Below are 11,887 nucleotides of genomic sequence, written 5' to 3'. Positions count from 1 at the left end.
TCTAGTCATAATACAAATACTAAACAAGTACAAACGCCAACTGTAAAATTTGAAACTATTCAAACAATTCTAGATAATTCTTTTATCAGTTTATTAAGTAGAAATCTAAACAAAATAATAAGCTGATTACTTTAATTTTATAATAGGCTCAAAATTTCTTTTTTTAAGCTGTCACAAATCATGAAATTATTAAGTGAAGTTCTAAGAAACATTTCACATAAATTTTCACAGAAAATTAGTATTATAAATTACATCAAGATAGAAAAATTTATATTTTCATTGATGATTAGTATAATTTGTTTGCGAAATAATAAAATTGAACAATACCTGGCATATTTCACATAATACTGAAGTTAGCCGTCAGCTACTGTCAATTTTAAAACTTTTAATAACAAATAAATTACAATAAAAAAATGATTTTAAAAATTTTCACTTGTAATTTTAATTAAATTTTACACGTGGAATTTTTTAATTAATTTTTTTTAATGATAATTTAATTGCTTCAGTGTTATTTTATCACTTGCATTGCATATGTAACTAAAATAGAAAAGTACAATAGTAATAATAAAATTAGCTGACATTTTTGATTTTTTTATTTTGCTTAATTTAATTGAATTATAATTAAAAATTATTTTTAAAAAATTGCACTTATAATTTTTGAAGTTTTTAACAATGAAAAAAATTTTTTTGTAATAATTTTTTAATAAAAAAAACTCACTAAAATTTTTAGATGTCGGTTAACTTCACTTCATAAAAGTACAAACTAGCGCCATCTCTTGGAAAGTCTGACAAGACATTAAAATAAATTTATCAAGCGATGTAGATAAAGATGAACTCTGACAGTTAAAACATACTTGATAAATATTTGTTTAACTACCAAATTCCTACTCTTGTATTTCCAAGAAGAATTTAAAACTCTTAAGTATCAAATAACTACCATTGGTATAGCGTCGTTTCTTCATTCTTCATTTTTTAATCGTTGACGCGTTGATGCGACGGTTTTGTTTAAAAATTGGTTAAATTAAATTGAAAAAATTTTTAAAATGACAGCGCGGAAACATATTTATGAGAATACTGGGATGATCAGTGACATAATAAATTCCGGCACAGCAGTGATCAATTTTGATAACAAAGGTGTAACGGACAATGCTCTGTTGAAGAAAAACCATTTTTATTACAAAGGAAAAATAATTGACTCTCATGAATGCCTTGATACATATATTGCGCCTGGTACTCTGGTAATTATACAATTTAAATGTTTTTATTATTAATTATATCATACTGAAATTGAGAGACATAACAATTAAATTAGCCGACATTTTTAATTTTTTGATTTTGATTAATTTATTAAATTTAAACTAATAAATATTTTTTTTTAATTGCTCTTACAGTTTATCAAATTTTTTATAACTTTATTTTCATAGAGACATCTGATAATTTTCAGCATTTTTTAAACAAACAAATTATAGCAAGAAAATTTTATTTAAAAATTTCATCTTTAGAAACTCTAAAAAACTTGGAGAAAATTTTTCTAATTTTTTTTATTGGAAAAAATTGAAAGAAAAAAATTTCACATGTAAAAAATTTGAAAAATTAACACAATCAAAAAATTATTATTAATTTATTCGGTTCAACATAAATTAATATACTTAATCTTTTCATACAAATAGATAAAATTTTCCGGGTACAATTGGTCCTCATCAGAGTACTCAGACTGCACTTGGTACGCAACCATGTGCTGGACAATTGATCACAACCCATGGTCCAGTGTTGCGATTAAAAGCGGCTTGATGTTTATAACAGGACGAGTTGCTGATCTTAATGGTCGCCGGGGTGTCATTGAGCTGACTGATAACTTAGAAAGAGTTCATAGAATTTTGTTCGTGGCGACCAAGTTCTATCCCAATGGCCAGAAATTTTCTGGTAAAATTCTGTCGGAAGAATTGACAATTGGTCAAAGTATTATGTTTGATGCAATCCCTTGCATTGCTGAAGAAAATGAAGAAGGCTGCCAGTGGTTTGCTACATGCGCCTACGTTGGCTACAGACCTTACTTAAATATCAAAACGCCTGAGAAAAGTAATGGTGTAACTGGTGGATTGTCACCAGTTTCAAGTAATCATACTAAAATTGATGATTATAAAGTCAATACTAATGTTAGCTGCTTGAAACTTATCAAAGAAGTAATTTATTGCTTATTTTTTTGGCTTAACTGAACCACCGCCATTAAACAAAAAAAAAAAAAAATTTATTTTGTTATTTTAAAAAATTAATTGGTAATAAATTTGTAATTTGTTTTTTTTTTTTTCTGTTATTTAGTACATGAGTAATCCAGAATCATTATTCGTGTGTGGAAGAGGGATTGTTGTCGACATTATTAATGATGAATTTGGTGTTTTGCTGGGTGAATTCGGCGTTAATCATTTCCAAACAATTCTGTTTCACCGTCGGAGTGTGTTCATTGATAAATTTTGTCTGACCGCGGTTAATCTGGTGGAAATATTTACTAATGGTAAGATCAATACTTTATTTTGTAGATGGTTCATAAATTAGCAATTTATCCCCAATTATCTATAAATTAAAAATATTAAATCAATAAAAATTTCTTCACAATAAAATTCAATGTCCGTTTGTTGATATCAGTTATGACTATGACGTTTTTAATTAATCTTGATATATTCTAGTAGGATATTTACTTCCATGATTGAAATTAAAAATAAAATTGAAATCTACAATGATAACCACTTAAATCCATCACTATCACATCAGCCTTGACAGTATTATTGTCATTAAACTTCTGAACTTGATAGCTCTTACACTACTATATTGAAGCTTTGATAAAAATTTTATTTATATCTTATTTTTATAACTAATTGAAATTTACTCTGAAATTCAGGAGATCGATTGAAATTCATCGCCGTTGGAGCACCGCCGGGTTTTTTCACTGAATGGATCGCCGTACAAATTTCCGTGATTTTGACGGACTTGAAGAAAGAACCAGATGAAACTTGTTCAGAATTTAGTGATTCTGTTTAAGCTGATATTTATAAAGAAAAAAGTGCAGTGATGTGAGTAAATATCGTAAAAAGAGTATTTTTTATACCAATATTGCTAAGCATGAATCATAAGTTTACTTAAAGTACGTACAATCATTAAAAATAATTAGTTATGAATATAAAGTAACATGATAATTTTTTTTATATCCATTTCTCTCAAAATTTCTTTATTACCAATGTGTATAAAACCGATTGGCGTTAAAAATACTTAAATAAATAACTAAATAAAAAAATTTTGAATGTACGTGCTAGAAATAAAAAATCAAAAAGACTTTCAACTTAAAAAACGATAATTTAAATTAAAAAAAAAAACAAATAACGAAAACAAATTCAAAAACTCGCATTGAATTTTTACGATCGACTATGATGCAAAAAAAAAAAAACAAGGTTTACCAGATCTCGCGTTCTCTGTTCGTTTCTTAAAAGTCCAAGTGTTGTTTTTATTTGCTGGCGAAGTAAATTAAGCAATTCGGATGCCGAACCGATACCTATAACATTCGGACATGTAATTTTTTTCATACCGTATACTGTCGAGCACTCTCGGTTCGTCCTTAAGTTATTCTTTCTTTGGAACTAACTCCATACTGATTACTTTAGTAAGCTCACCACGATATACTTTTGCCCAGTCTCTGATGGTCCCTCGAGGTCTGATGTAGCCTCGTTATCGCTGTCACTCAGCACCTTGTACTTGCTTTTATTATATTACACATATCTCAAGAAAAAATTAATTGATATCGACTGAAAGGTAAAAAATGACTACTGTAAATATAAAGTAGTGGAAAATAATTTAAATCCCCAATTAATTCACAGATAGTGACGTAGACATGCAGTGTCTGGTTAATTAAAAACAACACACCGGGGCAGTAATTATTATGATCTGCCTTGACCTCTTGATGTATTGAGGTATATTATTATTAAAGTAAGATAAGCTCAGCGTTTCAGGAAGGCGAATCGGTCGCTGCAACATCAACCGATCTTCGGGATTTTATGCGTGTACATTATTTAGGAAGTAACCTCGAAGTAATTCGACGGATAATTTTTCCGACCGGTTGACCCGTCTTCCTTATAGGGACACCCGTGTTAATAGGAAGTAAGTATCCTTGCAAAGGCGCCCGTCCATTCTATTCTCGTATGTATTTGTACGTCGCAATCTCGTTGTCGTCCCAGTCCCAATCCCAGTACCAGTCTTCGTATTCGTATTGTACCTTGCTGATGATCGTCTACCGCGTGTACCTACGGCCTCCAACGTGAAAACGATCTCGAATAAAAGTTTTGCCATCTAAGGGAGTCAAAAGGACCGAGGTAACATTATTGCATGTGTGTGTGTTTTTAAGAAGAAATATATAAGGATACACAGTACACCAATGTAAAAATAAAACACGCACTGGGCAATCGCTTCAGGTAAGGGAGTTCATGGCCTTCCGGCAAGGCAAAACAGCCACCGGCGAAATTCGACCGGGGAGAGTCATCAATCTTTTCCCCTGGATCATAAATGTTACTTCCTACTGGACCGATGTGTCGTTTCAATGTTTGCTGTTTTATTATTACTTATGTGCTATGCACTTTACTTATATTAGCTGCGGTCTGTGGTAATGTGAGATTTTATGAAATACGAGACCAATATGAATTGTTTAGGCTGTTAAACGAAACATGATGTACGTCAAATACGCTGTTAAATTTGTTTGATTTTTTTTTGTGGTGGTGGTGGTGGTAAGTAAAGTCCAGGTGGTGTGGAAATTAAAATAGGGATTTTTTTATGACTTTTTGTAAAAATGGTCTACACAGTAAAAAATTTTGTGTTAAATATTTTTAACACTTTTTTGTATTAATTTAAGACTTTTATAAATTAATTCAACACCATAAAAAATTTTAATAGTTGACTGAAAAATTAAGCAGAGTAAAAATGGATTGAGGATAATTTATTCCCATTGTTTATTAGTTTATCCTTTTAGTACTTAACAGTGAAGGTTTGTTTGACTCTTAGCCTCTCAGAGGGAGAGATAATTTAAAATGAATGTTTTACCATCTAAGGAAGTCCTAAGGTCCAAACTGTGTCGTCAACACATGTTTATATTTTTATTTTTATTTTTCTCTGTAGTTTGATAGAGTTCACGGTCTTACTGACCGATATATTGCCACGGGCAAGACGAGTAGAGTACACTGATCTTACAATTAGTTATGCGCCATTCGTTTTAAATACCTCAAGGATATAACTAGAAATTTTATGTTAAATTATCAATTATTGTTGGGTGACTGAAATTTATAAATATTTTATCTTTTTATTAAAATCATTATCCTGGAAACAAAATTTATTTTTTATTCTCTTAATAATATAGATAATAATAATAATAATAATAATAATAATAATAATAATAATAATAATAATAATAATATTGATGATTTGATGGACATTATACATTATTATGAATAGATAGTATTGTAAAATAACTCAATGACACTTGTTAATTTGTCTTACATTACACTAACCTTGCGATGTGGTAAAATAAAATATATGCGGGCTCATTGATATACGCTCTGTGAATTAAGTAATCAATTTTAAAAGACTGTGGGACTTTTTGTTTTGTCATTTGTTGCTTACATTGGATACATAAGGCTTCTCAATACAGATGGTAGAAAAAAAAATTGATCAATTTAGTTGGTCATGGATAAAGCCGCCGGTGCTTCAAATTAGTACACCATAAAGAAAGATGACTCTTTCACAAGGAGGAAGAAAAGGTATAAGCGCGCAATAAAAGTGTCTCTGCACGTGCGAATCCGAGTACGAGGACGAGCAATCCACCTATGCATAATGCAATGTACCTCAGTCCAGGCTTACTTGTCAGAAACTTACAAGAAAAAGCCTCCGAGAGCATGCCCTTAAATGTCTTCTGTGATACCGTTCTAGACAACGGAACGCGTGCGTCTCACCCACTTGATCTCAGAACTTACACTCTACTTAATTTTTTTTTTTTCTAACAAGTTTTTTATCGTTAAAAAAAGCATTTGTGGCTTGCAATGGCTTAAATAGTATTAAATTTTATTTAATATTAGTACAAAAAATTTCGATGAATTAATTTTTAGTAATTTAAAAATATTCATTTAAATTAAGTACTCACAGTGAATTTTTAACGTGACAGATAAAAGAATACATAAAAGTTGTAATTGATTTCGTAATTTTTAAATTTATGAAAATGAAGGTCTATTTATTTCTATAGATATATTACGAAAGAGTTGTCTTCTTTTATGAATATATTGAGAAATTTGTATTTTCTATTTAATTAAATTTTATTATTTCATTAAACTTTACCAAAATCCTTGATGAAAAAACTAATATATTTATAACACTACGTTCATTTATAATTTCTTAGTAATTAAAAAATATTTCTTAGTATTTAAGAAATATTTCTTAGAATTTTTAATATTTCTTAGCGGTAAAAATTTTAGTGTCCATTAAAATCCTTAAAAAATAATTAATTTCAAAACTTAAGCGTAAAAATTTTTAACTTCTAAATTTTAAACTGATTTTAGTTTCTTTTAATTAATATCTTTTTAATTAATTAATTTAAAATTTATCATTAATTAATAAAAAAAAAAAATCAAAATTTCTCAAATTCAGCCATTTATCTAATCGCCGTCATATATACCTACGTTGTAGCCGGTCTTTGCTCTCTTGTCGGTGATATATATGAGTTGGCGCCAAATTCTTATTCGTATCGAGAAGAGATCTAGAGAGTTGAGGAGGCTTTATTTGATGCACGGAGCATGCAACATAAACACTAAGATAAATACTTTTTTAATTTTTTTTTTTTTTTTTCGAGTATGACTCAACGGCTAAATACATTACATTGCAAGGATGTATCGCTTAGTTGAAGTTAGAACTTGTCTGCATTCTGCGGTGCCATATAACACGGTAGTATGAGTTATGAAAGAACAGAGATGGGGATAAAAAAAATTTACTAGTCAGTAAATAGTGTGTAGTTAGTATAAGAAGTAAGAAATGAGCGTAGGCCAGTGTATGATCATTTGGATGGGCGTTTGATTCGAAGTGCACCTACTGATTCAGTCTTCAGTCTATCAAAGCAATAATACACTATGAGGAGAGTTACTCATTGCTTTTTCTATTCATCTGACTATTGCTCACTTGTCTTCTATGCACTTGCAGTTTATGTAAGTTTAAGAGATAGAAATAAATGAAATAGCTACTGGTCAAGTTTCAATGGTTACGCAGCCATGTCGGAATCTTAAGTACGCGGTTCCGGGGCTGAAAATAATTCACGACTAGCGGTCGCACGAACTGTCGACCTGCAGCGAATGCAATGAGAGTAAAAAAAAGATTAATGTTAAAGAGTTAGCAGAGAGATTGAGCCTCTGATATGTTTTCTTTGTACTATGTTTGTTGATGCTTCATGCTTTTCTTCTTAATCTTAATGGATCATATTTTATGTCGAATTAAAGAGTCGTTATAATTGATTTTTTTTTTTTGTGCGGCAAAAATGGAAATCTAGAGACTTAGAGGAAATTTTACGAAGTAATAACTCTGTTCTATTTGGTAATTATTATTTTGGTTTTTATTTTTAGAAGTTGTTGAGTCTAGACCTCAAGCAAAGTGATCTTAAATATTTAATGCACGTTCTAGTGGTTTCTTTTGTTTTTAAGTAATTATAGTTTATCGCAGCGGAATATTATAGTTATGTGTTGAATTTTAAATTGATGTTTTGGGAGTTGAAATTTTTTTAAATTAGGTAAAAGACCCAGTTTCTGACTTTCAGCTTTAAAAAAATATGGTAAATAATTTAACATATATATTCTTCGGAAGTTTTGAGTAATACAATATTTTTATTTGAAAAATAATACTCCCGTTTCATTCGAAATGTAAATATTAGTCGTCGATGATAAATATTCAACTTCCTACGTAAATAGTTTTTTTTTTTTTTTTTTTTTTTTTTTATTCTTTGCATAATATAACGAAACACAAAATTATCATAAAAAATATTTTGGAAATTATATCGATTGCGTGTTAGCGTCTGAATAATGATAAATCGTTTTCTTCTATTAGCGTGCGTTGAAAATAAATAATAGCTTAATGTACGAATAATTAGACAGTGCTATAAATCTTATTTTGACATTTTTGATAAGAAAATAGTAATACTTATTATTATGGCGTGTCAAGGTCCCGAATTTCTGCGCACTATTGAAATATTTTTACACTTATAATTATAATTACAAAAGTTCTTTGTCATCCATAATAAATTAAATCTTCGTTGCAGATTTATTTTCTTGATTATCCAGATATAATATCTGTAGACGCTTTACATTACTTTATATCACTTATACTTACACACGCGACCAAACAAAGTAACCGCATAGCACAATGGCGCTAAGAGGAGCCTCTTTAACGACCCTGTGCTCTCCATATTCGGGCTCAATCATACTGGCGAATGGATTTACCTTTCTCGTCTCACGACTTTACGCCCAAGTGATTCAAAAACTAAAAATAACAATTATTTTTAACTTTAAATATATATAAATTAGGATCAAAAGCTCTCAATCGTTTCCTTGAATTAAAACAACCCTTTCTTCTTTTATAAAATAAAAAAAAAATAATAATAATAATTTTAAGTTAATATCCTTCTTATCCAAGTATTTCGCTGTTCAATTGTCCAGATTATTTTCAGAGTGACCCTCGAGTTTCCATATTTGAATTTAATCGCGGTACAAGACTCGACGCCCTGTCGTGTCCGAGGACAACAAACAGCATCTTGTTGTCAGGTTATTTTCATGTGCAATATCCTCTATAAACATTTAATTTATCAGTTACAAATTAACATTATACCGATAAATATAAATAATCGGACCGGACACAATACACCAAATAGTAATAACAATAAAGTTGCACTTTATCGTTTATGTTAGACTTTTAAAGACTTACATACAAAAGTATACCTTATTTATTTGCGGTACGTTATTTATATAATCAATATTATTAAGAGAAGGAGAAAATTTTTTTTATACAGGATTAATTTTTTTAATATTAAAATCTAAATTATTAAGAGAATAAGCGAAATTTTGTGGCCAGTGTATTTATATGATAAAATGGGTTTTTATGGTTAAATTTAGTGTTATTGCAAAGGTTTTGATTTGAATTTGTGCCTTCTCAAAGTTTCCTATTATTATCACCGATAGTTAATTTATTATGATAAGTAATTAGACTGCATTCGAAAATTCTCTATCTCTAGATACATAATTAAGAAATTACCTTGTATCTCGTAAACTATTGACATTTTTAAGGATATAAGCTCATTCCGATAATACACTCATCAAGACCTTTCATTTAAGTACCCACATCAATTTTTCATACATTTAATATATTTATATATACGAAAAATATATCAAAATTCATGTGGGTACTCAAATGAAAGCTCTTGATGAGTGTAACATCAGAATGAGTTTATATCTTTAAAAACATCATTTAACTGGTAAAAAGTGCATTAAATTACCTAAAAAAAAATAAAAAAATAAATTTTATTGAATTTATAAAAAATTTAAACTAGAATGTTTGTTCTTGTAGCAACAACACAAAGTATTAATGTATTATTTAGTATTTACTATAATACGGCTGGTTGGTAGCGATAATATTAAGTCGGATTATAATACACACGTGTTCACAATAAGCAAGACACGATAGTCACATGAAAGGACATTGGTAAATGCTTTCTGTATTGCCGGCTACTGTTGACGTATCCGGGACAATTCAAGTCACAGGATTTAATAGACGACTGACGGAACTTAAAAGTCGCGCGTTTAAGACCGCGTGGGCAGAAGCTCGAGGACCACCGCCTGGTCCTATTGTCCTGTCTATCTATTTTTTTTTGTTTTATAGAAAATTTTTTATTATCTTAACATTCCGGGCTGTTCTACATTCCACCTCGATTAATGACTTCCCAGTGTCCTTTTCTCTTATTTCACTACTTTTCCCTAATATCATGCGCAACTTATGTGAATATATATATTTATATATATAAATCGCTGGAAGGTATATATTGAGGTTGAGAGAGACTTTAAGTAGTCTATATATAAATGTATATTTGTACATGCGTTTCTTGTCCCTCTGCGATGTAAGGATATACGTGCACGCACGACTGGTTACGAGATATACCGATTTGCGTTACTGTAACTGACGTACTTACTCGGATTGGTGAATTACTTTTCTCTTTGATTGGTGATTAAAGGCTTGTGCCTTTGAAATGGGTATACATTTAAATGTTTTAAGAATATTGATAGACCGGTGGAAAACTACAGTTAAAAGTTAAAACTACTTTATTTAAATGTATATCTATCTACATATTTGTATACGTTTGCTCGATCAAGATTGATCTTTTACTAAACCTGGACTTTAAACTTTCTAGCGAAGTCATTTGTCCTGAGATCAATTGGACGGTGATCTATGCACTCCTCTCCGTTTTATTTGTTACTCGAGTTTATTATCCTTGATTAGGTAAGCTTAATTATATGCGAAAACGTGTTTATTTAATATGTGCAAATTAACCTTTAGCTTACTGTTTGTTGGATATTTTAAATAAATAAATTATTTGCTTTGTGTTACGCGTGTCAGGAGCTAAAAACTTGTTTGTTAGATATATTTGATTCGGGTAGAGTCAATACATATTTAAAAATATAAATTATTTAAAATTCTGCGAGTAAAAAAAAAAAAAATTGTAAATTCATAAATAATTTTTTATTGTAAAAATAATCTAAATGAGTGACTGCAACCTCCCTTTTTCTATTGAATCATTAAACCACTCTACAGTCCTTTTCTGTATTTTGCCAAGTTAAGAAAAAAGTCGGCAATACTTGTCGGCTTTTATGTAAAACAATTATACACTTATTGGCAAATATTAAATATTGAATTCCCTTATATTAGGATTGAGTTAATTATTCGTCGGTGGTTCTGGTACTCGATGACAATGAGGCACCATCGAACTTGAGCTACTTTTCCTCAAGGCTTTTATCTGGCATCAGCCGCACTATAAGAGCTCTTATAAGCTAGCTATAAGTATCCTCATTATGTTCAGTAAATTAAAAAAGCTTATTATACACATTGTCTAGGACGATGAAAAAATAATACACATTTATAAATAAATGTGTACACATATTAAGTTGCATCACAAAGATTTAATTCTTGTATACTCCCGGACACTTGTGCGGAAGGTCGACCTTGTCGGACTCATTGCGCATCATGCATAAAAGGCAGCACCGGCAGCAGCCTTATAGAAAGTCAATCTTGTTCATTATTTTTAATGTCAATTATTTAAATACTATTTGTCATTATTAATACGTTAAATATTGTCAAGAGTCGGCGTTGTTAATTGAAGAGACAGCGGTTGTTTTTTCTATAAATGGAGGAATTAATAGATCGAACAGCCGCTAAACATTTATTTTTACAACGATTTATTGTACTAATGCGTGTAAATAATTAGAATCACAATAACGCGGAATGGATTATTGGCAAACACGATGTATTAGAAAGAAAAAAATACTTTTGTACGTTTAATTGTATGCCGGGAGCTAGATGCTAATAATTTAGTAATTTTATACCGATATAATCTAACTATTCACAACTTACAATTCTTACCTTGCAGTTGGTATAAAAATATAAATGAGAAAAACAGGGTTGTATTAATATTTTCTCAGGAAATTTCTTGGTCGTTAAATTATAATATAAGTTATAAGTTTAGTATCTTAAAAACTCCGACACCTTTCCCACTGAACTTCCATTGTAACACTATATTACTATTCTTATACTTATACTTACACTTTACTTAGACCGCGGG

General features: G+C 29.9%; 1 protein-coding gene across 2 annotated transcripts in view; it reads left to right on the top strand.

Annotated features, from left to right (window-relative positions):
• The first annotated feature begins 934 nt into the window (after nucleotides 1-934).
• Nucleotides 935-11,887, top strand: part of LOC141526105 (uncharacterized) — a 50,064-nt gene continuing 39,111 nt past the window's right edge. Inside the window, exons 1-4 of one of the 2 annotated variants that reach the window (XM_074240889.1) lie at nucleotides 935-1,238; nucleotides 1,671-2,183; nucleotides 2,320-2,512; nucleotides 2,897-3,068. In XM_074240889.1, coding sequence (XP_074096990.1) covers nucleotides 1,044-1,238; nucleotides 1,671-2,183; nucleotides 2,320-2,512; nucleotides 2,897-3,036 — 1,041 coding nt within the window. In that variant the 5' untranslated portion in view covers nucleotides 935-1,043 and the 3' untranslated portion in view covers nucleotides 3,037-3,068. Of the gene's footprint in view, nucleotides 1,239-1,670; nucleotides 2,184-2,319; nucleotides 2,513-2,896; nucleotides 3,180-11,887 lie in introns of those variants that run through there. The other variant, XM_074240888.1, reaches the window with a different exon arrangement.

Source organism: Cotesia typhae, unplaced genomic scaffold (assembly GCF_013202065.1).
Source record: "Cotesia typhae breed Kobodo isofemale line unplaced genomic scaffold, CoteBio_Ctyphae contig_33, whole genome shotgun sequence".
Lineage (NCBI taxonomy): Eukaryota > Metazoa > Arthropoda > Insecta > Hymenoptera > Braconidae > Cotesia > Cotesia typhae.
Note: the sequence above shows the minus strand (reverse complement) of the source record. Positions and strands in the feature narration are given on the sequence as shown.